Below are 20,036 nucleotides of genomic sequence, written 5' to 3'. Positions count from 1 at the left end.
CGCGTGTTCCTGCGCCCCCCCCCGCCCCCCCCCAGCCTCCAGGTCCCCAGGGGCCCCGTTCCTGTCCCCGTCCCCCCCCCCCGTTGTCCCCCCCCCCGCGGGTGTTTTCCACGGGCCCGGCCGCTTCCTGTGTCGCAAGGCGGTAATTCCCGAGAAATCAGGGGCTGGGGGGGGGGCACCCATTTTCCCTCCCCCCCCCCCTTATAAATCCCCCCCCAGGGCACGCAGCTGCCCGCCCCGCTCCCTTCCTCCTCCTCCCAGTTTCCTTCTTGGACTGGTTGAACTGGGGCCCCAGTATGGGGATGGGGGGGGGGGGGGGGTTCCCAGTTTCCTTGCCCCCCCCCATCACCACCTCCATGTGTGGGGGGGGCACAACACATTGCCCCCCCCTCCCCAAAAAAAAAGATAAACCCCCCGGGCTGCCTCCCAGTTCAGGGGTACTGGGAACCAGTATGACCAGTATGGGACTGGGGGGGGGGTGCTGGGGGGGGGCAATCACGCTGGGGGCGTGTTAATGAGTGGGGGGGGTCATGGGGGGGTCACCGAGTTGGGGGGGGCCATGGGGGGGTCGTGGGGGGGGGTGCCCACCCATGGCCGTGCCTCGCGGGGGGGGGGTCCCATTTTGTCCCCCCCCCCGGTGCAAATTGGGTGGGGGTGGAGCTTCCCTCTGGGGGCGTGGCTTATGGGCCAGTGGGCGGGGCTTACGGAGGGGGCGGGGCGTGCGGGGCTCCACGTGGGTGCCTATAAAGCTCCGGGGGCGATGCCGCCCGCTCAGTCGAGGCCGGTCCCCGACTCCCCCCCGGACCCCCCCGGGCCGTGTCTGTGACCCCCCCGGCCCCCCCAGCCCCCCGCCATGCCGCAGAGCCTTCGCCTCCCCTCCCGGGCCGCCCTCCTCGCCCGCTGCCTGCCCGAGCTGGGGGCCCCCCCTCGCCCCCTGCCCCCCCCGTGTCCCCCCCCCGCAGCCCCCCAGGGGCTCCGCAGCCTGGCCGAGATGCCCGGGCCCAGCCCCCCCGCCTTCATCTACGACCTCCTCTGCCGGGGGGGCCTCCGGAGGCTGCACGAGCTGCAGGTAAAAGGGGGGGGGGGCAAGATGGGGGTCCCCCAGGGCTGGGGGCTTGGGGGGGACAAGGGGACCCCGGCCTTGTTTTTTTTAGGGGGGGGAACCCCGTTCTCGCCATCCTGGGAGGCTTGGGAAGGGCTGGTGGGGGGGGGCACTGTCCTGGGGTGCGGGTGGGACGGGGGGGCCCTGCTGGGGGCAGAAGGAGCTGGGTCAGGGGGATGTGGATGGGGCAGGGGACCCCCAGTGCCACCTCGGGGGGGCTTGAGGGTAGCAGGGGACCCCTGGTACCACCTTGGGGGGCCTTGAGGGTGATGGGGGGACCCCCAGTGCCACTTTGGAGGGGTTTGAAGGTAGTAGGAGACGCCCAGTGTCACGTCTGGGGGGGCTTGAGATTAATAGGGGACCCCCAGTACCACCTCTGGGGGGGTTGAGGGTACTAAGAGACCCCCAGTGCCACCTTGGGGGGGGCTTGAGGGTAGCAGGGGACCCCCGGTGTCAGGTCTGGGGGGCTTGAGGGTGGCAGGGGACCCCAGCACCACTTCGGGGGGGGGGACTTATGGCTAATGGGGAGCCCCACGGCGGTGCTGGGAGGGTTGGGGGTGGGCTGGGGGGGGGGGCTGCTGCCCACGGTGCCCCCCGTGCCCCCGCAGGTGGAGGGCCGGGCGCGCTACGGGCCGGTGTGGAAGGGCAGCTTCGGGCCCATCCTGACCGTGCACGTGGCCGAGGCCGGGCTGATCCGCGAGGTGCTGAGCCAGGAGGGGCCCTGCCCCGTGCGCTCCCACCTCTCCTCATGGAAGGATTACCGGCACTGCCGCGGGCACGCCTGCGGGCTGCTGACCGCGTGAGTGGGGCTGGGGGGGCTGGGGGGTGAAAATGGGGGGCTGGGGGGTGAAAATTGGGGGGTGTTTGGGGGGCTGGGGGGTGAAAATGGGGGGCTGGGGGGTGAAAATGGGGGGCTTGGGGGATGTTTGGGGGGCTGGGGGGTGAAAATTGGGGGCTTGGGGGGGGTTTGGGGGGCTGGGGGGTGAAAATAGGGGGCTTGGGGGTGAAAATTGGGGGCTTGGGGGGGGGTTTGGGGGGCTGGGGGGTGAAAATTGGGGGCTTGGGGGGGGTTTGGGGGGCTGGGGGGTGAAAATTGGGGGCTTGGGGGGGGTTTGGGGGGCTGGGGGGTGAAAATTGGGGGCTGGGGGATGCAAAGGGAGGAGCTGGAGCGGGGGCACAGGGGTCTGGGGAGTGCAAATTGGGGGCTGGGGGCTGTAGGTGGGGGTTTGGTGGGGTGTTTGGAGGGCTGGGGGGTGCAAGAGGGGGAGATGGGGAGGGGATGTGAGGGTCTGGGGGCTGCAAATCAGGGTCTGGGGGGTGCAGATCAGGGCCTTAGGGGCTGCAGATTGGGGTCTGAGAGCACAAATTGGGGTCTGGGGGCTGCAGATGGGGTCTGGGGGCTGTGTCTGGGGCCAGGGAGCCCCTGCCCCATCCCGCTGTGCCCACACCCCTTCTGGGAAGCGCTGGGGCTCCCGACGTGACTCAGCCGTGATTCAGGGCCCCCCCCCAGCCCCGCCACCCCCCCCCTTTTCCCCAGCCCCCCCCCAGCCCCCAGCGCAGGATGTGAGTAACCCCAGGGGTGCGCCGCTGCCGCCGCGTGGGCAGGGGGACGGGCACGGAGCCCCGGGGCATGGGCACGGCCCCAAAGGCAGCCCCCTGACCCTTTGGGCTGGCCCCCACCCCATGGGGAGCCCCCCAACCCCTTGCTCAGCCCCCCAACTTCTTGCCCAGCCTCCCGACCCTACAAGCAGCCCCTTGACCCTAAAAGCAGCCCCAAGCCCCATGCTCAGCCTCCCAACCCTAAAAGAAGCCCCCCAGCCCTGTTCTCAGCACTACAACCCCGTGCTCAGACCCCCGACCCTACAAGCAGCCCCCCAACCCCATGCCCAGCCCCCTGACCCTACAAGCAGCCCCTCAGCTCCCTGACCCTATGTGCAGCCCCCTGACCCTACAAGCAGCCCCTCAGCTCCCTGACCCTATGCCCAGCCCCCTGACCCTACAGGCAGCCCCCCCAGCCCCCCACCATCCCATGCACCCCCCCGGGCCCCCGAGCTGCTCCCCACGGCGCGCCGTTTGGCACCTTCCCTGGCGGCGGCACCGGGGACGTGCACGGGCGCGTAGGGCCACGGGCGCTGAAGTCCCCGCGCGTCACCCGCGTGTGTGTGTGTGCCCCCCCCTCACCCCCCCATCCCTTTCTGTGCCCCCCCAGGGAGGGCGAGGAGTGGCAGCGGCTGCGCAGCCTCGTGGGGCGCCTCCTGCTGCGCCCGCGGGCGGCCGAAGCGTACGCGGGGCCGGTGGGGGCCGTGGTGGGCGACCTGGTGCAGCGCCTGCAGCACCTGCGGGACCGCCACCCCCAGCAGCTCGTCCCCGACGTGGCCGCCGAGTTCTACAAATTCGGCTTGGAAGGTGGGTGAGGGGCTTCCCGGGTGTCCCCCTCCCAAGTTCTGGTGTCTTGCTGTGTCCCCGCAGCGCTCCGTGGGGTCCCCAAATGTCCCCCATGTTCCCCTGGGGACCCCCCATCTCCCCAAGGACTCCCGTGTCCCCCAGGGTGCCCCTCGTCCACGCCACGTCCCCAGGGACCCCCGCATCCCCTGGGGGTCCCCAGTGGTGCTCCACGGCCCCCTTGTCCCCACCACGGCCCCCGTGCCCTGAGGATACCCCATGTCCTCCCCACGTCCCCAGGGTTCCCCGTGTCCCCATAGCTCCCCAAGTCCCCGGGGTTCTCCATGTCCCCAGAGCTCCTGGAGTCACCAAGGCTCCTCGTGTCCCCGAGGTTCCCCGCGTCCCCAGGGCTTCAATGTCCCCATAGCTCCCCGTATCTCTGAGACTCCCCATGTCCCCATAGCTCCCCACGTCCCCAGGGCTCCCCGAGGCACCCCGTATCCCAAAGGCTCCTGATGTCCCCACCTCCCAACCCCACCGTTGTCACCCACAGGCATCTCCTCCGTCCTCTTCGCGTCGCGCCTGGGCTGCCTGCGCCAGGAGGTGCCGCGGGACACGGAGGATTTCATCCGCGCCATCGGCACCATGTTCGGCATGACGCTGCTCACCATGGCCATGCCCAAGGCCCTGCACCGCCTCTTCCCCAAGCCCTGGCAGACCTTCTGCGAGGCCTGGGACTTCATGTTCGCCTTCGGTGAGGGGGCGCCGGGTGCCGGGGGGGGGACACACGCACACGGTGGCATCACCCACGGCCCCCCGGGGGTGCTTACGGGGTTTTGCCATCCCCCCCGCCTCCTGCAGCCAAGGGCCACGTCGACCGGCGCGTGGCCGGGGCGGCCGAGCGGATGTCCCGGGGGGAGCCGGCGGAGCAGAAGTGCCTGACGGATCAGCTGGTGCGGGAGGAGGTCCCCATGAGGGACATCTACGGCAACGTCACCGAGCTGCTGCTGGCCGGCGTGGACACGGTGAGGGCAGGAGGGACGCGGTGGGGACGGGGAGGTCATGGTGGGGACAAGGTGGTGGTGGTGGGGACAATGGGGTGGACGTGGTGGGGACGATGGGGTGGACATGGTGGGGACAGGATGGAGGCATTGGGGATGGGGTGGACACGATGGGAATGGGGAGGTCGTGGTGGGGATGGGGCGGTCACGGTGGGGACAACGGGGTGGACCTGATGGGGACGATGAGGTGGAGGTGTTGGGGACAGGGTGACAGTGCTGAGGACAGGGTGGACGCAACAATATTGGGGTGTGGGTGCCCCCCTTATCCCCGCTGACCCCCCCCACCCCCCGCAGATCTCCAGCACCCTGTCCTGGAGCCTGTACGAGCTGTCGCGGCACCCCGGGGTGCAGGCGGCGCTGCACCAGGAGGTGGTGGCGGCGCTGGGCCCCGGCCACGAGCCCTCCGTGGCCACGCTGGCCCGCATGCCCCTGCTGAAAGCCGTGGTGAAGGAGACGCTGCGGTGAGCACGGGGACAGTGGGGACAGCGGGGACAATGGGGACAGGGCGGTGGCACCCGCTGACACCCCGCTGTCCCCCCCCCCAGGCTCTACCCCGTCATCCCCAGCAACGCCCGCGTGGTCCCCGACCGAGACATCCGCGTGGGCGAGTACCTGGTGCCCCGCAAGGTGAGCGCGGGGACGCACCGGGAAGGGGGACGCGGTGCCGGGGGGGGGACATCCCGGCCCCCCCTCACCCCCCGTCACCCCCTGTCACCCCCCGCAGACCCTCATCACGCTGTGCCACTACGCTGCCTCCCGCGACGGCCGCTTCTTCCCGGCGCCCGACGCCTTCCTCCCGGAGCGCTGGCTGCGCCGCGGCCCCGCGCACCACCCCTACGCCTCGCTGCCCTTCGGCGTGGGCAAACGCAGCTGCGTGGGGAGGCGCCTGGCAGAGCTGGAGATCCACATGGCCCTGGCGCAGGTCGGTGTCCCCGTGTCCCCTCCGTCCCCGTGTCACCTCCATCCCTGCGTCCCCTCCGTCCCGGTGTCCTCGTGTCCCCGCATCCATCGTGTCCCCGTGTCTCCGTGTCCCCTCCGTCCTTTCCATCCGTGTCCCCGCGTCTCCTCCGTGTCCTCTCCCCTCCATCCTCATGTCCCCGTCCCCTCTGTCCCCGTGTCCCTGTCCCCTCCGTCCCCGTGTCCATCCTGTCCCCATGTCCCCCCCATGTCCCCCCCGTGCCCCCACCCCTCACCCCCTTTCCCCCACAGATCCTGCTGCGCTTCGAGGTGCGGCCGGAGCCCGGGGGGGCCCCGGTGAAGCCCATGACCCGCACCCTGCTCGTCCCCGAGACCAGCATCAACCTCCAGTTCCTGAGCCGCCGGGGGGGGGGCCACACGGCCGGGACCCCCCCGTCCCTGACCCCGACCCCGTGACGTCCCCTCGGGGCCGTATTTAACGCCCGAGGGCGCCGGTTATTTATTGCTCCTGCGGAGACATGGCGGCCCCTCGCGTGCCCGGCTTATTTAAAGCTTTATTTATTATTAATTGGTTGCTCCTGGCTTAATTAAACCTCGGCAGCACCGCGCCCGTGACTCAGCACCCCCACCCGGTGCCCGGGGGGGGTTGCGGGGGGGGCGCTGCCTGCCCCGGCGTGCCCGTGGCACCCAGACGTGACGTGGCCCCGATCCCGCCGGGCGGCACCCCCACGGCCCCCGCACCCCCGGGCTGCCCCGCCGGGGTCAGACGGGGCTGGGGGGGGGGGGGGAATAAATGCGGGGGGCACTGGGAGGGGTTGGGGGGCACTGGGAGGTGTGGGGAGGGGACCAAGGGGGGGGTCCCGGTGGCACCCCGCAGCCGTTGGCCACGGTGGGATGAGGGAGAAGGGCAGGTTAATGGGGGGGGGAAGGGAAAAGAACGAGGACGTCATTGTAATTAATTAGCGGTGTTAATTAGGGCTGCGGGGGGGGAAAGGGGGGCCCATGGGGGTGATCCCCAGGGCGATGGCCAGCGGGGGATGGTCCCTGCGTGTCCCTCCACCCCCGGTTGTGTCACCCTCCCTGTGACGCTGCTGTCACCCCCCCCACGTCCCTCGTGTCCCCCCCATGACTTTGCTGTCACCCCCCCACGCCCCTCCTGTCCCACCCCGTGTAACCCTGCCCCCTGTGGGTCACAGCGGGGGGGGGCAGACGGGGGTGTCCCCTGCCCCGCGCTGGCTGCTGTGATCACGGCACCGTGGGTCCGTGTCCCCCCCTCACCCCCCCGTGGGGTTAATGTGCCACCAGGCCGGGGGGGGGCACGGGGCTGACGTCAGCGGGGGGGACTCTGGACCCCCCCTGACGCCAAACGCGGCCGAGCGCGGTGACACTGACACGGGGGGGGGGGGGGGCTCAGCGCTGCCCCCACGCGGGGGTGGCCCCACGGGACCCCCCCCACCCTGTGAGCTGGGGGGGGGGGACATGGGGCTGGGGACAGCGTGGACACGGGGCCGGGGGGGGCCGCGGGGGGCATTTCCACGCGCGTGTGCCCGCTGGGGGGGGCAGCTGAGACACGCGTGGGGGTGGGTGGGAGGCAACGAGGCCCCCCCTGCGTGGCCCCGGCTCCCCCCGTGGGCCCTGCCCCCCCCCTTGGGGTCCTCGTCCCCCCCCCCCAAGACACGATCGCGCGTGGGTCCCGCGGGGCCGCTTCAGCACCACGGACAGGGCGGGGGCGTGGCTAAGGCATGGGGGCGGAGCCACGGAGGTGGGGGCGTGGCTCACGGGTAGGGAGGCGTGGCCTGGGGAACAAAGGGGGCGTGGCCGGCGGGGGGGTCCCGGCGGGGTTCCCACGGGGGGGGAGGGGGGCGCCCCCCGAGCCCCTTCCCCACTCGTGTCCGCGGGGCCCCCCCCGAGTCCCCCGGGATCCTCCGGGCCCCGCGGGGGGGCTGCGCTCCCGGGGGTCCCCCGGGGGTCCCCGTGTCCCCCCGTGACCCCCCCGCTCCCCGCGTGTCCGTGTCCCCCTGCCCTCCCCCGTACCCCCCCCCGGCCCTTCCGGCCGGCAGTCTCGTTGGTTCCGGTCCTCCAGCCCCGCCCCCCGCCCGGCCCGCGAGCCGCGCGCTGCCCCCGGTGAGTCCCGGGCCCGGCACGTGGCCGCCCCCCCCCCCCCCCGGGACCCCCCCTCCGGGACCCCCCCACCGAGACCCCCCCCCCGGGTCCGGGTACTGGGCAAGGAGGGGGGGAGAAGGGAGGCTTGGGGGGGGGTCCTGGGGGGGGCGGGGGCTGCTTTGGGGGTCCCGGGGGCTGGGGGGGGCTGGGGGGGGCACGGGGGGGGCCCGTGGGGTGAGGGTGGTTTGGGGGTGGGGGCCGGGGGGTCCTGGGGGTTATGGGGGGCTGGGGGGGGGCGGTGGTTACAGGGCAGTGGGGTTTGGGGGGGGGCTGGGGGTGTTGGGGGGGTGGTCCCGATGTGGGGGGGGCGCTGAGGGGTGCTGGGTGTCAGTAAGGGGGGGTGCAAGGTGTCACCGGGGGGGGGGCACTGGGGGTGGGCAGGGTGTCACCGAGGGGGTGCTGAGTGCCACCGAGGGGGAGTGTCCAGGGTGTCACTGGGTGTCACCAAAGGGGGGGGGTGCTGGGTGTCAGGGTGTCACCAAGGGGGGTGACCATGTGTCCAGGTGTCACGGGGGGGGGGGTGCTGGGTGTCACCGAGGGGTGTGCCTGGGGTCACGAAGGGAGGGTGCACAGGGTGGCACTGAGGGGGGTGGGCAAGGTGTCACCAAAGGGGTGCTGGGTGTCACCGGGGGGGGGGGTGACCAGGTGTCCGGGTGTCACCAAGGGGGGGGTGCACAGGGTGTCACTGAGGGGGGTGACCATGTACCTGGGTGTCACCAAGGGGGTGTCCGGGTGTCACTCGGGGGGTGCTGGGTGTCACCGGGGGGGTGTCCGGGTGTCATGGAGGGGGTGACCACGTACCTGGGTGTCACCGGGGGGGTGTCCCGGGGGGGTGTGCGCAGGGCTGCGGCGCAGGATGGCGCAGGAGGCGCGGGCGCAGTACGAGCCGGTGGCCGAGATCGGGGTGGGCGCCTACGGCACCGTGTACAAGGCGCGGGACCTGCGCAGCGGCCGCTTCGTGGCCCTGAAGAACGTGCGGGTGCAGGCCACCGAGAACGGGCTCCCCCTCAGCACCGTGCGCGAGGTCGCCCTGCTCAAGCGCCTCGAGCACTTCGACCACCCCAACATCGTGCGGTGAGCCCCCCCCCCAAAAAAAAAAAAACCAAACCCCCCCCCCAGCCTCCCCGGGTGGCGGTTACGGGGTCCGCTCCGTCCCCAGGGGTCGGTGGCCCCCCCAGGGTCCTGCCGTGGTGCCGTGGGGAGGAGGGGTGGGTGCTGTCCCCTTGGTTTTGGGGGGGGTTGTGGGGTTTTGGGGGGGGGACAGGGGGCAGGGGGTGGCCCCTGGGTTCGCCCCGTGGTCCCTTTGTGGGGAAGGGGGACAGGGGATGGGGGCCACCTCCTGCCCCGTGGCTGTGGCCGGGCCACCTCCTGGACACGGGGACCATTGGAGGGGGGGGGACACCACATTGTGGGGGTGGTCCCGGTGTCACCGCCCCCCCCCCGGCAGGCTGATGGACGTCTGTGCCACGGCGCGCACGGAGCGCGAGACCAAGGTGACGCTGGTGTTCGAGCACGTGGACCAGGACCTGAAAACCTACCTGGACAAAGCGCCCGCGCCCGGGCTACCGCTCGACACCATCAAGGTGGCCACGGGGGCTACGGATCCTCGGGGTCGGGGGGGGGGTCACGGCGAGGGGCGGGGGTGCTGAGGGTGATGTTTTGGGGGTGTTGTCCCCCCCCGTCCCCAGGACCTGATGCGGCAGTTCCTGCGTGGCCTGGACTTCCTGCACTCCAACTGCATCGTGCACCGCGACCTCAAGCCCGAGAACATCCTGGTGACCAGCAGTGGCCAGGTCAAGCTGGCCGACTTCGGGCTGGCTCGCATCTACAGCTGCCAGATGGCCCTCACCCCCGTGGTGCGTGATTTGGGGGGTGGGGGGGGCCGGGACCCCTCCCCAAAAGGGGCTGCGGGTCCCACGGCCTCGTGGCCGCGATGCTCTGGGGCTGGGTTCTGGGTGGTCGCGGGTCCTGGTGGCCACCGGGTGGGTTGGGGTGGCCATGGGGTGGTCACAGGGTATATTGGGGTGGCCACGGGGCATGTTGGGGTGACTACGGGGTGTGTTGGGGTGGCCACAAAGCCAAGGAGCCCCTGGGTGGCCCCAGGACCACATTCAGTGGCCACAGGGTTGGGTGGCCACCGGGCTGGCCAGGAAGCCAAGCAGCAGGGAGGGTCCTGAGCAGCCGTGGGTGTTGGTGGCCGTGGGTGGGGTTGGGCTGGCCACGAGGCCGAGGGACTCCGGGTCCTGGTGGCCACAAATCTTGGTGGCCGTGGCTCCCAGGTGGCTGGGTCCTGGGTGGCCACGAGCCCGAGGTCCCAAGTGGCCACGGGTCAGGCTGGGGACAACTCCTGGGAGCTCCGGGTGGCCCAAGCCCAGGTGGCCACCAAGTTGGGTGCCCACGGGTGCGGGTGGCCACCAAGTTGGGCAGAAGGAGCCGGGAGGGGGGACCCCAGGTGGCCACGGCTGCGGTGGCCGTGACGCTGTGGGTCCCGGGTGGCCGTGGGGGGGGTCCGGTGGCCGTGGGGGGGGTCCGGTGGCCGTGGGGGGGTCCCGTGGTGGCCACGGTGGCGGTGTCTGAGCCGTGCGCCGCAGGTGGTGACGCTGTGGTACCGGGCGCCCGAGGTGCTGCTGCAGTCGACCTACGCGACCCCCGTGGACATGTGGAGCGTGGGCTGCATCTTCGCTGAGATGTTCCGCAGGAAGTGAGCGGGGGGGGGGGACACGGGGGGGGGGGGGGGGTCCGGTCCCCCTGGTCCCACCTTGGGGGGGCTGCGGGGGGAGCCGCTGGTGGCCACGGTCACACCCTGGTGGGTTCCAACCAACCCTGCCCAGGGTGGTGCTGGGGGGGTCAGTGGCCACGGGGGGGTCTCTGTCCCCCCCCACCTCGGTGATGTCCCTTTTTGTTGTGTCCCCCCCCCCCTCCAGGCCACTTTTCTGTGGTAATTCAGAGGCCGACCAGCTGGGCAAGATCTTCGAGTGAGTCGGGGGGGGGTCCCGGAGGGGGGGGGAGGGGGTCTTGGGTTGGGGGGGGGCCTTGAGGGGGTGTGGGGAGGGTTTGGAGATGGGGGGGGGGGGCTGAAAAATGAGGCTGGGGGGGTCCTGAGCTCTGGGTGAGGGGTCCTGGGGGGTCCAGGAGGGACTGGGGGGGGTCCTAGGGATGGGGGGGTGGGGGCAGCTGTGGGGCTGGGATTTTTTTTGGGGGGGGCACCCAGCCCTAACGCTGCCCCCCCCCCCAGCCTGATCGGGCTCCCCGTGGAGGACGAGTGGCCGCTGGACGTGGCCCTGCCCCGCTGCGCCTTCACCGCACGCCCCCCCCAGCCCGTGGAGGGCTTCGTGCCCGAGATGGAGCCCCTGGGGGCGCAGCTGCTGCTGGTGAGGTGGGGGGGGGGGCACCGAGCCTTGGGGGGGGGCACACAACAAGACCCCCCCCCCTGACCTTGTGTGTCCCCCCCCCCCCAGGAGATGCTGACCTTCAACCCCTACAAGCGGATCTCAGCCTACGACGCGCTGCGGCACCGCTACCTGCAGGGCGAGGGGTAGCCCCCCCCCGGGGGGGGGGGGGCACAGGACTGGACTCTCAGGGGGGGGCCACGCCGCTGGGGACCCCCCCCCACCGCCACCAAGTGCTGATGGACACAATGGGGGGGGGTACGGGGGGGGCCGTGGCTCCCTTTGCACGAGGAGGGGGCTGGGTGCGGCGCCGTGTGCTGGTGCCCCCCCCCCCCCCCCGAAAATAATCCTTGTGCAGCAGGGTGTGCCCCCCCCCCCGTGCAAAAGGAGCCCCCCCCCCCAAAAATCCTCGTGCGAGCTGCGTGCAGGGGATCCCGGCCTCTGCACTGGTGCTCTGCTCGCACGGGGGGGGGGGGGAATCGTGCAAGGGGGGGGGGTCCTCGTGCAAGGCCGTGCGGGGGGGGGCCCGATGAGGATTTGGGCGCCCCCCCCCCTCTCTAATAAAGGGGTGGGGGGGGCTCAGCCCCCACCTCCTTTCCCGTGACCCAGCCGCTCTCGTGCACCGTGGGGGGGGGGGGACACAACACGGGGGGGGGGGACAAACCCCCAGGAGACCCAGAGGCACAGTGACTGGGGGGGGGCGTTTATTTATTTGACCCTTTATTTATATTTTTTTTTTGGGGGGGGGGGATGGGACATGACACCACGCTGCCCCCCCCTCCCCAGGGGACACGCGGTGACCCCCCCACGGCCACGCAGCGGGGTGGGGGGGGGGGGTCCCCAGTCCCAGTGTATAAATAACCAGCATGCACCAGTTTGGTGGGGGGGGGGGGCAGCCAAACTGGGAGGTGGGGGGGGGTCCTGGGGGGGGGGGGTCTCGGTTTTGGGGGGGGCCACGAGCCCAGCTCCAGCCGCGGCGTGGCCGTGAGTCCGTCCGGGGGCTGCCCCGTGCCCGAGGCTTCATGCGGCCGCCCAGGGCCCGGTCAGCGGCTCGGGGACGTGGGGGGGGGACAAAAGGGTTGGGGGGGGGGACAATAAGGGGCTGGGGGGGGGGCCACGAGGCTTTTTGGGGGGGCCACAGCCCCTACAAGAAGGCGCTGGGGTTGGCCCGGGGGTCCTTCTGGTTGCGGTAGCGCATGGCCAGCCACACTCCCAGGATCTGCATTGAGGGGGGGGACACGGGGTGGTGAGGGGGGGGGTCCCCTCGTGCCGTGACCCCCCCCCAGGACCCCAAAACCCCCCCCTTTTTACCTCGGTGAAGCTGAAGAAGAGCCCGACCCCCCCCAGGATCTTCAGCGCCTCGTCCGAGTGCCGCAGCATCTTCTCGCCGCACGTCAGGCACTGGGGGGCGCGGGGGTCCCGGCCCAGCAGCGCCTTGCACTTCTGTGTGTGGGGGGTTACGAGGAACATTTTAAATTTTTTTTTTCAAGGGGGGGGCACTGAGAAAGCCCCCAGACCCCCCCCCCTCCCACACTCACCGCCGGGCAGGCGCTGAACTCGGCCTGGAAGGTGCGGAAGGCGCCGGGGTCGGCCGTGCTGTTGAGCAGCCCGCAGCAGTCCAGGCTCTCCTCCAGCTCCGTCTTGGTTTTGTTGCTCAGCAGGGGCCAGGCCGAGCTGAACAGCCCCTCCTGGGGTCGGGGGGGGCACAGAAAAAAGGGCAGCCCCCCCCCGTGTTAAAAATCTGACCCCCTTTCCAATAGGGGTACCCATGGGGACTGCGCCCGGTGGTGACCCCCAGCCCCTCTCCGAGGTCCCCAAGGTGGTGCCAGGGGTTGGGGCAAGGGGCTGGTGCTCCCCCCCCAAAAAAAATATTGTGTCCCCCCCTTGCTAAATTGTGCCCCCCCCCTCCCCAAATTGTGCCTCCCCCCCTCCCCATGGGGACAGCGCCCGGTGGTGACCCCCAGCCCCTCTCCAAGGTGTCCCCACAGGGACAAGGGACACTGGTGCCCTCCCCGTCCCCAAAATTGTGCCCCCCCCCAAAAAAAAAATTGTGTGTACACCCTCCCCAAATTGTGCCCCCCCTTCCCCCAAATTGTGCCCCCCCCCCCTCCCCAAATTGTGCCTCCCCCTCCCCATGGGGACAGCGCCCGGAGGTGGTCCCCAGCCCCTCTCCAAGGTCCCCATGGTGGTGCCATGGGTTGGGGCAAGGGGCTGGTGCCCCCCCCTCCCCAAAATTGTGCCCCCTACCCCCAAAAATTCTGTGTACACCCCCAAATTGTGCCCCCCCCCCCCTCACCTGCCGGCTCCTGTTGATGGCCAGGCAGGAGCAGGAGACCCCGAACTGGAAGACGAAGACGAGGCCCAGGATGATCATGTACTGGGGGGGGGCAGTCAAGGAGGGGGGGGCACCGAGATGTGCTTGTCCCATTGAGGGGGGGGGGCACCCCCTGCCAGCCCCCCCAACCCCCTAAACCCCCCCCAACCCTTTCCAACCCCCCCAAAACCAACGCCACCCCTGGGTACCCCCCCCTCACCATTACCCCAGGGGATTTAGGATTATTTTTTTTGGGGGGGGGTTAATTTTTTTTTGGGGGGGGGGGTCCGAGGGAAGGATACGAAGAAGAGCAGGACCTGGTGGTGGTGCACGGCCCCCACCAGCCCCACCACGGCGATGAGCAGCAGGAAGACGCCCACGGCGATGACGCCGCCGATGATGTGGATGCTGGACACCAGCCCGAAGCCCTTGCCCCAGGCGGCCACGGCCACCAGCAGCAGCCCCACCAGCTGGGGGGGGGGCACAGAGTCAGCCCCCCCACCCCAAAAAAAATAACACCCCCCCCAGAAGCCCCCTCCCCTCCCCAGGGGGACAGGAGACCCCCAAAGGACACCCCCCTCCCCCCAAAGGGACATGTCACCCCCCCCAAGGGACACCCCACGGCCACCAGCAGCGACCCCACCAGCTGGGGGGGGGGCACAGAGTCAGCCCCCCCACCCCAAAATACCCCAATAGCCCCCCCAGAAGCCCCCTCCCCTCCCCAGGGGGACACGACCCCCCCAAGGGACACCCCCGTCCCCCCAAAGGGACATGTCACCCCCCCCAAGGGACACCCCAGTGCCACCAGCAGCAGCCCCACCAGCTGGGGGGGGCACACACAGCATCAGCCCCCCCCCCCCCAAAAAAAAATAACCCCCCCCCCAGAAGCCCCCTCCCCAGGGAGACACGACCCCCCCCCAAGGGACACCCCTCCCCCATCCAGGGGACCCCCCAGTGCCACCAGCAGCGGGGGGGGACACAGCGTCAGCCTCAGGGACCCCCCCGCTGGAAAATAGCCCCCCCCCCCCCCCCAGCAGCCCCCCCTCATCCCCAGGGGGACAGGACCCCCCCCCCCCCCTCATGGGGACACCCCCACCCCAGGGGATGGTGTTGGGGGGGGGTCAGGACCCATGTGCCCTGCTGGGGGGGGGCTTTGGGGGGGGCTTGGGGGGGGGGGGGACAGGGCCCTGGGGACATTGGTTTTTGGGGGGGGGGGCACAGCTTGGGGGGGGTCTTTGGGGCCATCACCCTGGGGGGGGCAGTTTGGGGAGGGGTCCCCGGGGACATCATTTGGGGGAGGGGGGAGGACACTGGGGGAGGGGTCCCCGGGGACATTTTTTTTTATGGGGGGGGGCACCCGGGGACCGGGCCCATTGCGGGGGGGGTCCCGGTGCCCCTCCCCCACCCCCCCCAAACCCCCATAAACCCCCCCCCATCCCCCCCCCAACCCCTCCCCCACGGGCCCGGAGGGGCCCCGAGACCCCCCCCCCCGTCCCCCCCCCTTTCCCCCCCCTCCCCCCTCCGGTCCCGGTTTGCCCCTCCCCCACCCCCGGCGCCCCTCCCCCTTCCCGGTTCGCCCCTCCCCCCCCCCCTCCCGGTGCCCTCCCGGTGCCCCCCCCGCCCCCCGCTCACCACGTAGACCACGTTGAGCGCGCAGAGCGCGTTCCGCGAGCAGGCGAAGCCTCCGCAAACCATCGTGGGGCCGCCCCCGACGCCCCCCCCCCGGTCCCGGGGCCGCCGCCGCCGCCGCCGCCTCCCGCCCGCTGCGGCCCCTTTAAATCCCGGCCCCGCGCCCCGCGCCGCGCCCGCCGCACCGCGCCTGCGCCGCGCCCGGCCACGCCCCCCGCACCGCACCGCACCGCGCCTGCGCGCCGCGCAAAGCCGGGCGGAAGAGCACTTCCCCCCCTCCCCACTCTCCCAGTCCGGAGGGTGGGCGCATGCGCGCTGCCGGCGCTGACGCCGCCGCCGGGGAGGGTGCCCGGATGGGGGAGGGGCTGAGCGGGAAGGGGGCGGGAGGCCGGGCAGGGGGCGGGGCTTCGGGCGTCCTCCCCGGCCCCATGGCCCCGCCCAGGCCCCGCCGCTGTCACGTGACCCGCGGGGGGCCCCGCCCCCTCCATCCCCCCCCAGCCCCCCTTATAACGCCCCCCGCCCCCCTATAACGCCCCCAGGCCCCCTATAATTACCCCCTAGACCCCTTTTAACGCCCCCCAGCGCCCTGTAACCCCCCCTGGCCTCCTATAACCCCCCCCAGCCCCCTATAATCCCTCCCAGCCCCCCTATAACGCCCCCCCGCCCCCCTATAACGCCCCTGCAGGTCCCTTATACCCCCCCCCAGGCACTCAATATTTCCCCCTAGGCCCTCTATAACGCCCCCACACCCCCTTTTAACCCCCCCGACCCCCTATAACGCCCCCCCGACCCCCTATAACCCCCCCAAACCCCCTATAACGCCCCCCCTGCCCCTATAATGCCCCCCCAGCCCCCCTACCCTTCCTCCATCCCTCCTATCCGCCCCCCCCCGCTCCCCATAGGCACCCTACAACCCCCCCTGCCCCCCCCAGAGCCCCTCCAGGCTGTCCCACGCCCCCCTCCCACCCCCCCTCACCCCCTCCCAGACCTCCCAGGTGCCTCTGCCCCCCCCGCCCCCCAAGCTCTGCCATGCCCCCCCCATTGCCACCCCTTCCCCGCTACCCCCCCATAGCCCCAGCCCCCCCCCACTACCCCCTGTGTCCCCCAAGGCACTGCTGTGCCCCCCCTTCCTGCCCCCCCCCCAGGTCTCCAGGCACCCCCTGGTTCCCCCCATCCCCCCCCAAAACCCCCCTAATCCCCCCCCCATCACCCCCAGCCCCTTTCCAACTCCTCCCCCTGACCCCCCCCAGCCCCACATAACCCCTGTAAAAAAGGGGGGGGGTGTCGGGGGGGGGAGGGGGGCTGCCCCCCCCCAGCCCTGGGAAGGCCTTGGCGGGGCAGCATGTGCTCCCTGACACATTAACCGCCCCGCCGATAAGGGGCAGCTCCTGGGGAGGGGCAATTTTTTTTGGGGGGGGGGCCACCCCCTCCCCAGCATCCCCACGGGGGATGGAGGGGGGGGAACAGGGCCCCCCACCCCACCCACAGTACCATGGCTGGGTGTCCCCAAACCACCCGAAATCACCCCAAATCCCTCGGCACTGCGCCCCCACCCCATGCCAAGCCCCCCCCCCGGCGACCCCGGTGACCCCGTTCCTGGCCTTGGGGCACCGATAGGGCCTGGGGGGGATAAAAGGGGGGCGACGCCGGGTGCCGGGGGGGGGGTCCCAGCCATGGGGGGGGTGCTGCGGGTGCTGCTGTGCCTCCCGCCCTTGCTGGCGGCCGCCGGCGGCTTCTCGGTGTCGCCGCAGGAGCTGAGCGCCGTGGCCGAGCGGCTCCACGCCAGCGACCGCCACCGAGCCGCCCCCGGGGACATCGTCCTCAACCTGCAGCACCGCGTCCCCGACGGGCAGAGCGGGGCCGGGCACGACTACGCCCCCGAGAAGTGAGGGGGGTGGGAGAGGGGGGCGCTTCCACTCCGCTTCCACCCCATTTCCACCCCATTTCCACCTCCTTCCCAATGCCCTGCTCCCAATGCCCCATTTCTGGCCCATTTCCATCCCATTTCCACCCCATTTCCACCCCATTTCCACCCGATTTCCATCCCATTTCCACCCCATTTCCACCCAATTTCCATCCCATTTCCACCCCATTTCCACCCCATTTCCATCCCATTCCCACCCCGTTCCCAATGCCCTCTTCCCATCCTGTTCCCAATAATTCCCACCCCCTTCCCAATGCCCCATTCCCACCCCGTCTCCCACCCGTGTCCCACGTCCCCATGTCCCATCCCCATATCCCACCCCTGTCCCCATGTCCCATATCCCTCTATCCCATCCCCGTGTCCCATCCCTGTCCCCTTGTCCCATGTCCCTGTGTCCCTGTGTCCTGTCCCACATCTCATCCCTGTCCCTATGTCCCATCCCATCCCCGTGTCCCATCCCGTGTCCCTTCCCTTCCTTTCCCCCATGTCCCACGTCCCCATGCCCTGTCCCCGTGTCCCGTCCCCATCCCCGTGTCCCACATCCCCGTGTCCCCGTGTCCCCCATCCCTGTGTCCCATGTTCCCATGCCCCATCCCCGTGTCCCCCGTCCCTGTGTCCCATGTCCCCATGCCCCGTCCCCATGTCCCACATCCCCACGTCCCATCCTGGTGTCCCATGTCCCCGTGTCCCACATCCCCATGTCCAACGTCCCTGTGTCCCATGTCCCCATGTCCCATCCTGGTGTCCCATGTCCCCATGTCCCCCATCCCATCCCCGTGCCCCATCCCCGCGCCCCATCCCCGTCCCCGTGTCCCCCGTCCCTGTGACCCATGTCCCCGTGTCCCATCCCCGTGCCCCATCCCCACATCCCGTCCCCATCCCCATCCCTGTCCCCGTGTCCCATGTCCCCGTGTCCCCCATCCCCGTGTCCCACGTCCCCGTCCCCGTGCCCAGGCTGTTCTTGTGGGTGGCGGAGGACGCGCTGTTCTCCCGGCCGACCTTCTCCCGGCTGCTGGCCCTGCTGGACAACTTCGTGGCGCCCACGGGCAGCGGCGAGGCCGTGACGGGCGCGGAGCAGCGCGAGGTGGCCGAGTTCCTGGACGCCGTCCTGGAGACCCCCGTCATGGCCACGCTCAGCAGCTTCTTCCTCGAGAAGGGTAAAAAGGGACCCGGGGAGGGGGGCTCAGGGTGGCCGTGTCCCCCCCCACAACACCGAGGTTGTGTCCCCCCCCCCCCAGGGCTGTACGATTCGGAGGCTGCGTTTCGGGAGGACCTGGAGGAGATGTGGTTCGGGCTCTACTCGCGCTCCGGTGGCAGCGCCCTCGACTCGTCTGGGTTTGAGCACGTCTTCCACGGTACCGGGGGGGGGCACGGGCACGGGGAGGGGGTGGGGGGCACCGGGAGGGGGTGGGGGACACGGGGAGGGGGTGGGAGGCGCGGGGAGGGGGTGGGGAAATGGGGCCGGGGGGACACGGGGGACACGGAGAGGGGGGAGGTGGTGGGATGGGGGGACAAGGGGGATGTGAGGATGGGGGGGCAGGGGGACACTGGGGGGGGGCTGGGGGGACATGGGGGGGGTGCTGGGGGCACAGGGGGACACGGGGAGGATGGGGCTGGGGGGTGGTTTTGTGGGACTGGAGGGCAGGGGGAGTGGGGGCAGCTCGTGGGGATGGGGACGGGGACAGGGACGGGGACGGGGGCAGGGACGGGGACGGGGACGGGGACGGGGACCCCCTGCCCACCCCCTGCCCTGCACCCAGGGGAGATCAAGAAGGGGAAGGTGTCGGGCTGCCACAGCTGGGTGCAGCTCTACCGGCTGGAGAAGCTGGGGCAGCTCAACTACCTGAGCTACAGCTACGACGGGCCCGTGAGTGCAGCCCCCTGGACCCCCCCCCCCAGCCTGGCCCCCCCCTCCCAGTGTCCCCAGTGTCCCCATCCCTCTGCGCCCACCCCCGGTGACTGTCCCCAGAGACCCCATGACCGTCCTTGGGTGTCCCCAACCCATGGTCCCTGCGTGTCCCCATGCCCGTGATCCCATAATGTCCCCGTGCCTGTGATCTCAATGTGTCCCCGTGCCCACAGTGGGACATTTCCTGGGGCCATATCCCTGGTCCCCACGGTGTCCCCATGCCCATCCCTGTGCCCCAGAGCCATACCCCTGGTCCCATGGTGTCCCCACGGTGTCCCCATGGTGTCCCCATGCCCGCAGTGGGACATTCCCTGGGGCCATGCCCCTGGTCCCTGCATGTCCCCACGGTGTCCCCACGGTGTCCCCGTGCCCGTGTCCCCACGGTGTCCCCCTTTCCCGCAGTGGGACACCTTCCCCGACATCCTGGCCCTGCAGTACCGCTGGGACGGGCACCTGAAGAGCATCGGCTCCACCTTCATGGGCTCCAGCCCCGAGTTCGACCTGGCCCTGTACACCCTGTGCTACAAGGCCCGGCCCGACCAGGAGTGAGGGGGGGCAGAACGGGGAGGGGGCGCTGGGGGGGCCCAGGGGACGTGTCCATGGGGGGGGGGAGCCGCGTGGGGACAGGGGTGGGGGGGGACGTAGGTGGGGGGGGTCCCACGGTGGGGGGATGCAGCTGGGGGGGGTCTCACGTTGGGGACACACAGCTGGGGGGGGTCCCATGTTGGGGACCTGCAGCTGGGGGGGGGGCTTGGGGACACGTGGGCAGCACGGGGGCCACGCTGGGGACCCACAGATTGGGGGGGGACCCTCAGAGGGGACCCACGGATGGGGGGGGGGCACCCACGCTGGGGACCTGTTGATGGCGGGGGGGGGGGTGGTGGCAGCGTGGGACCAGCCCTGCCGTGCTGGGGGGGGGTCCCGCGTGGCCCCGTTGTCACCGCCTGTCCCCCCCCCCCCCAGGTGCCACGTGACGCTGGGGGGCAAAGCGGCCACCATCCAGACCTACTCCTGGACCAGCTCCTACTACGGGAACGGGCAGCGCTTCGTGGCCTCCTCCTACCCCCTCAGCCCCTGACCCCCCCCCCCCCAAATAAACCCAAGTTTGCCCCCGCCTCAGGGTCCCCGTTCCCCCCCCCACCCCCACCCCCGGGGCTGTCCCATGGGTGCCACGTGGCGGTGGCAGGAAGCCACAGGGCTGGGGGGGGGAAGTTTCCTCCCCTCCCCCCAACAGGGCTCAGTGTG

The 20,036-nt window shown here is 71.2% G+C and overlaps 4 protein-coding genes across 5 annotated transcripts; 3 read left to right on the top strand and 1 right to left on the bottom strand.

Annotated features, from left to right (window-relative positions):
• Nucleotides 1–853: 853 nt before the first annotated feature.
• On the top strand, nucleotides 854–6,031 carry CYP27B1 (cytochrome P450 family 27 subfamily B member 1; the record flags this gene model as incomplete). Of its 2 annotated transcripts, XM_084500160.1 has the most annotated exons (9): nucleotides 854–1,069; nucleotides 1,711–1,901; nucleotides 3,312–3,508; nucleotides 4,038–4,238; nucleotides 4,346–4,509; nucleotides 4,840–5,006; nucleotides 5,091–5,172; nucleotides 5,270–5,467; nucleotides 5,755–6,031. In XM_084500160.1, the coding sequence occupies 9 exons, from the start codon at nucleotides 854–856 to the stop codon at nucleotides 5,917–5,919; spliced, it is 1,581 nt and encodes a 526-aa protein (XP_084356286.1). In that variant the 3' UTR covers nucleotides 5,920–6,031. The 2 variants fall into 2 exon arrangements, with proteins under 2 accessions (XP_084356286.1, XP_084356287.1); XM_084500161.1 differs by lacking the exon at nucleotides 4,840–5,006.
• Nucleotides 6,032–7,509: 1,478 nt separating this feature from the next.
• CDK4 (cyclin dependent kinase 4) lies at nucleotides 7,510–11,619 on the top strand. Its single transcript, XM_084500190.1, has 8 exons — nucleotides 7,510–7,587; nucleotides 8,469–8,700; nucleotides 9,074–9,209; nucleotides 9,315–9,482; nucleotides 10,218–10,327; nucleotides 10,551–10,601; nucleotides 10,862–10,997; nucleotides 11,085–11,619. Exons 2-8 carry the CDS (start codon nucleotides 8,483–8,485, stop codon nucleotides 11,163–11,165), a joined length of 900 nt encoding a protein of 299 aa, XP_084356316.1. The 5' UTR covers nucleotides 7,510–7,587; nucleotides 8,469–8,482; the 3' UTR covers nucleotides 11,166–11,619.
• An 83-nt stretch (nucleotides 11,620–11,702) lies between these two features.
• Nucleotides 11,703–15,126, bottom strand: TSPAN31 (tetraspanin 31). The gene is made up of 6 exons (XM_084500197.1): nucleotides 14,962–15,126; nucleotides 13,632–13,799; nucleotides 13,312–13,392; nucleotides 12,554–12,703; nucleotides 12,327–12,458; nucleotides 11,703–12,234 (listed from the first exon to the last, which is right to left on the bottom strand). Exons 1-6 carry the CDS (start codon nucleotides 15,022–15,024, stop codon nucleotides 12,160–12,162), a joined length of 669 nt encoding a protein of 222 aa, XP_084356323.1. The 5' UTR covers nucleotides 15,025–15,126; the 3' UTR covers nucleotides 11,703–12,159.
• A 1,490-nt stretch (nucleotides 15,127–16,616) lies between these two features.
• LOC311424732 (uridylate-specific endoribonuclease C-like) lies at nucleotides 16,617–19,906 on the top strand. The gene is made up of 6 exons (XM_084500112.1): nucleotides 16,617–16,843; nucleotides 17,837–18,039; nucleotides 18,121–18,237; nucleotides 18,643–18,749; nucleotides 19,194–19,336; nucleotides 19,755–19,906. The coding sequence occupies exons 1-6, from the start codon at nucleotides 16,632–16,634 to the stop codon at nucleotides 19,867–19,869; spliced, it is 897 nt and encodes a 298-aa protein (XP_084356238.1). The 5' UTR covers nucleotides 16,617–16,631; the 3' UTR covers nucleotides 19,870–19,906.
• Nucleotides 19,907–20,036: the final 130 nt, after the last annotated feature.

The sequence above is a fragment of the Aythya ferina genome (genome assembly GCF_964211825.1).
Source record: "Aythya ferina genome assembly, chromosome: 28".
NCBI classification, from domain to species: Eukaryota; Metazoa; Chordata; class Aves; order Anseriformes; family Anatidae; genus Aythya; species Aythya ferina.
Note: the sequence above shows the minus strand (reverse complement) of the source record. Positions and strands in the feature narration are given on the sequence as shown.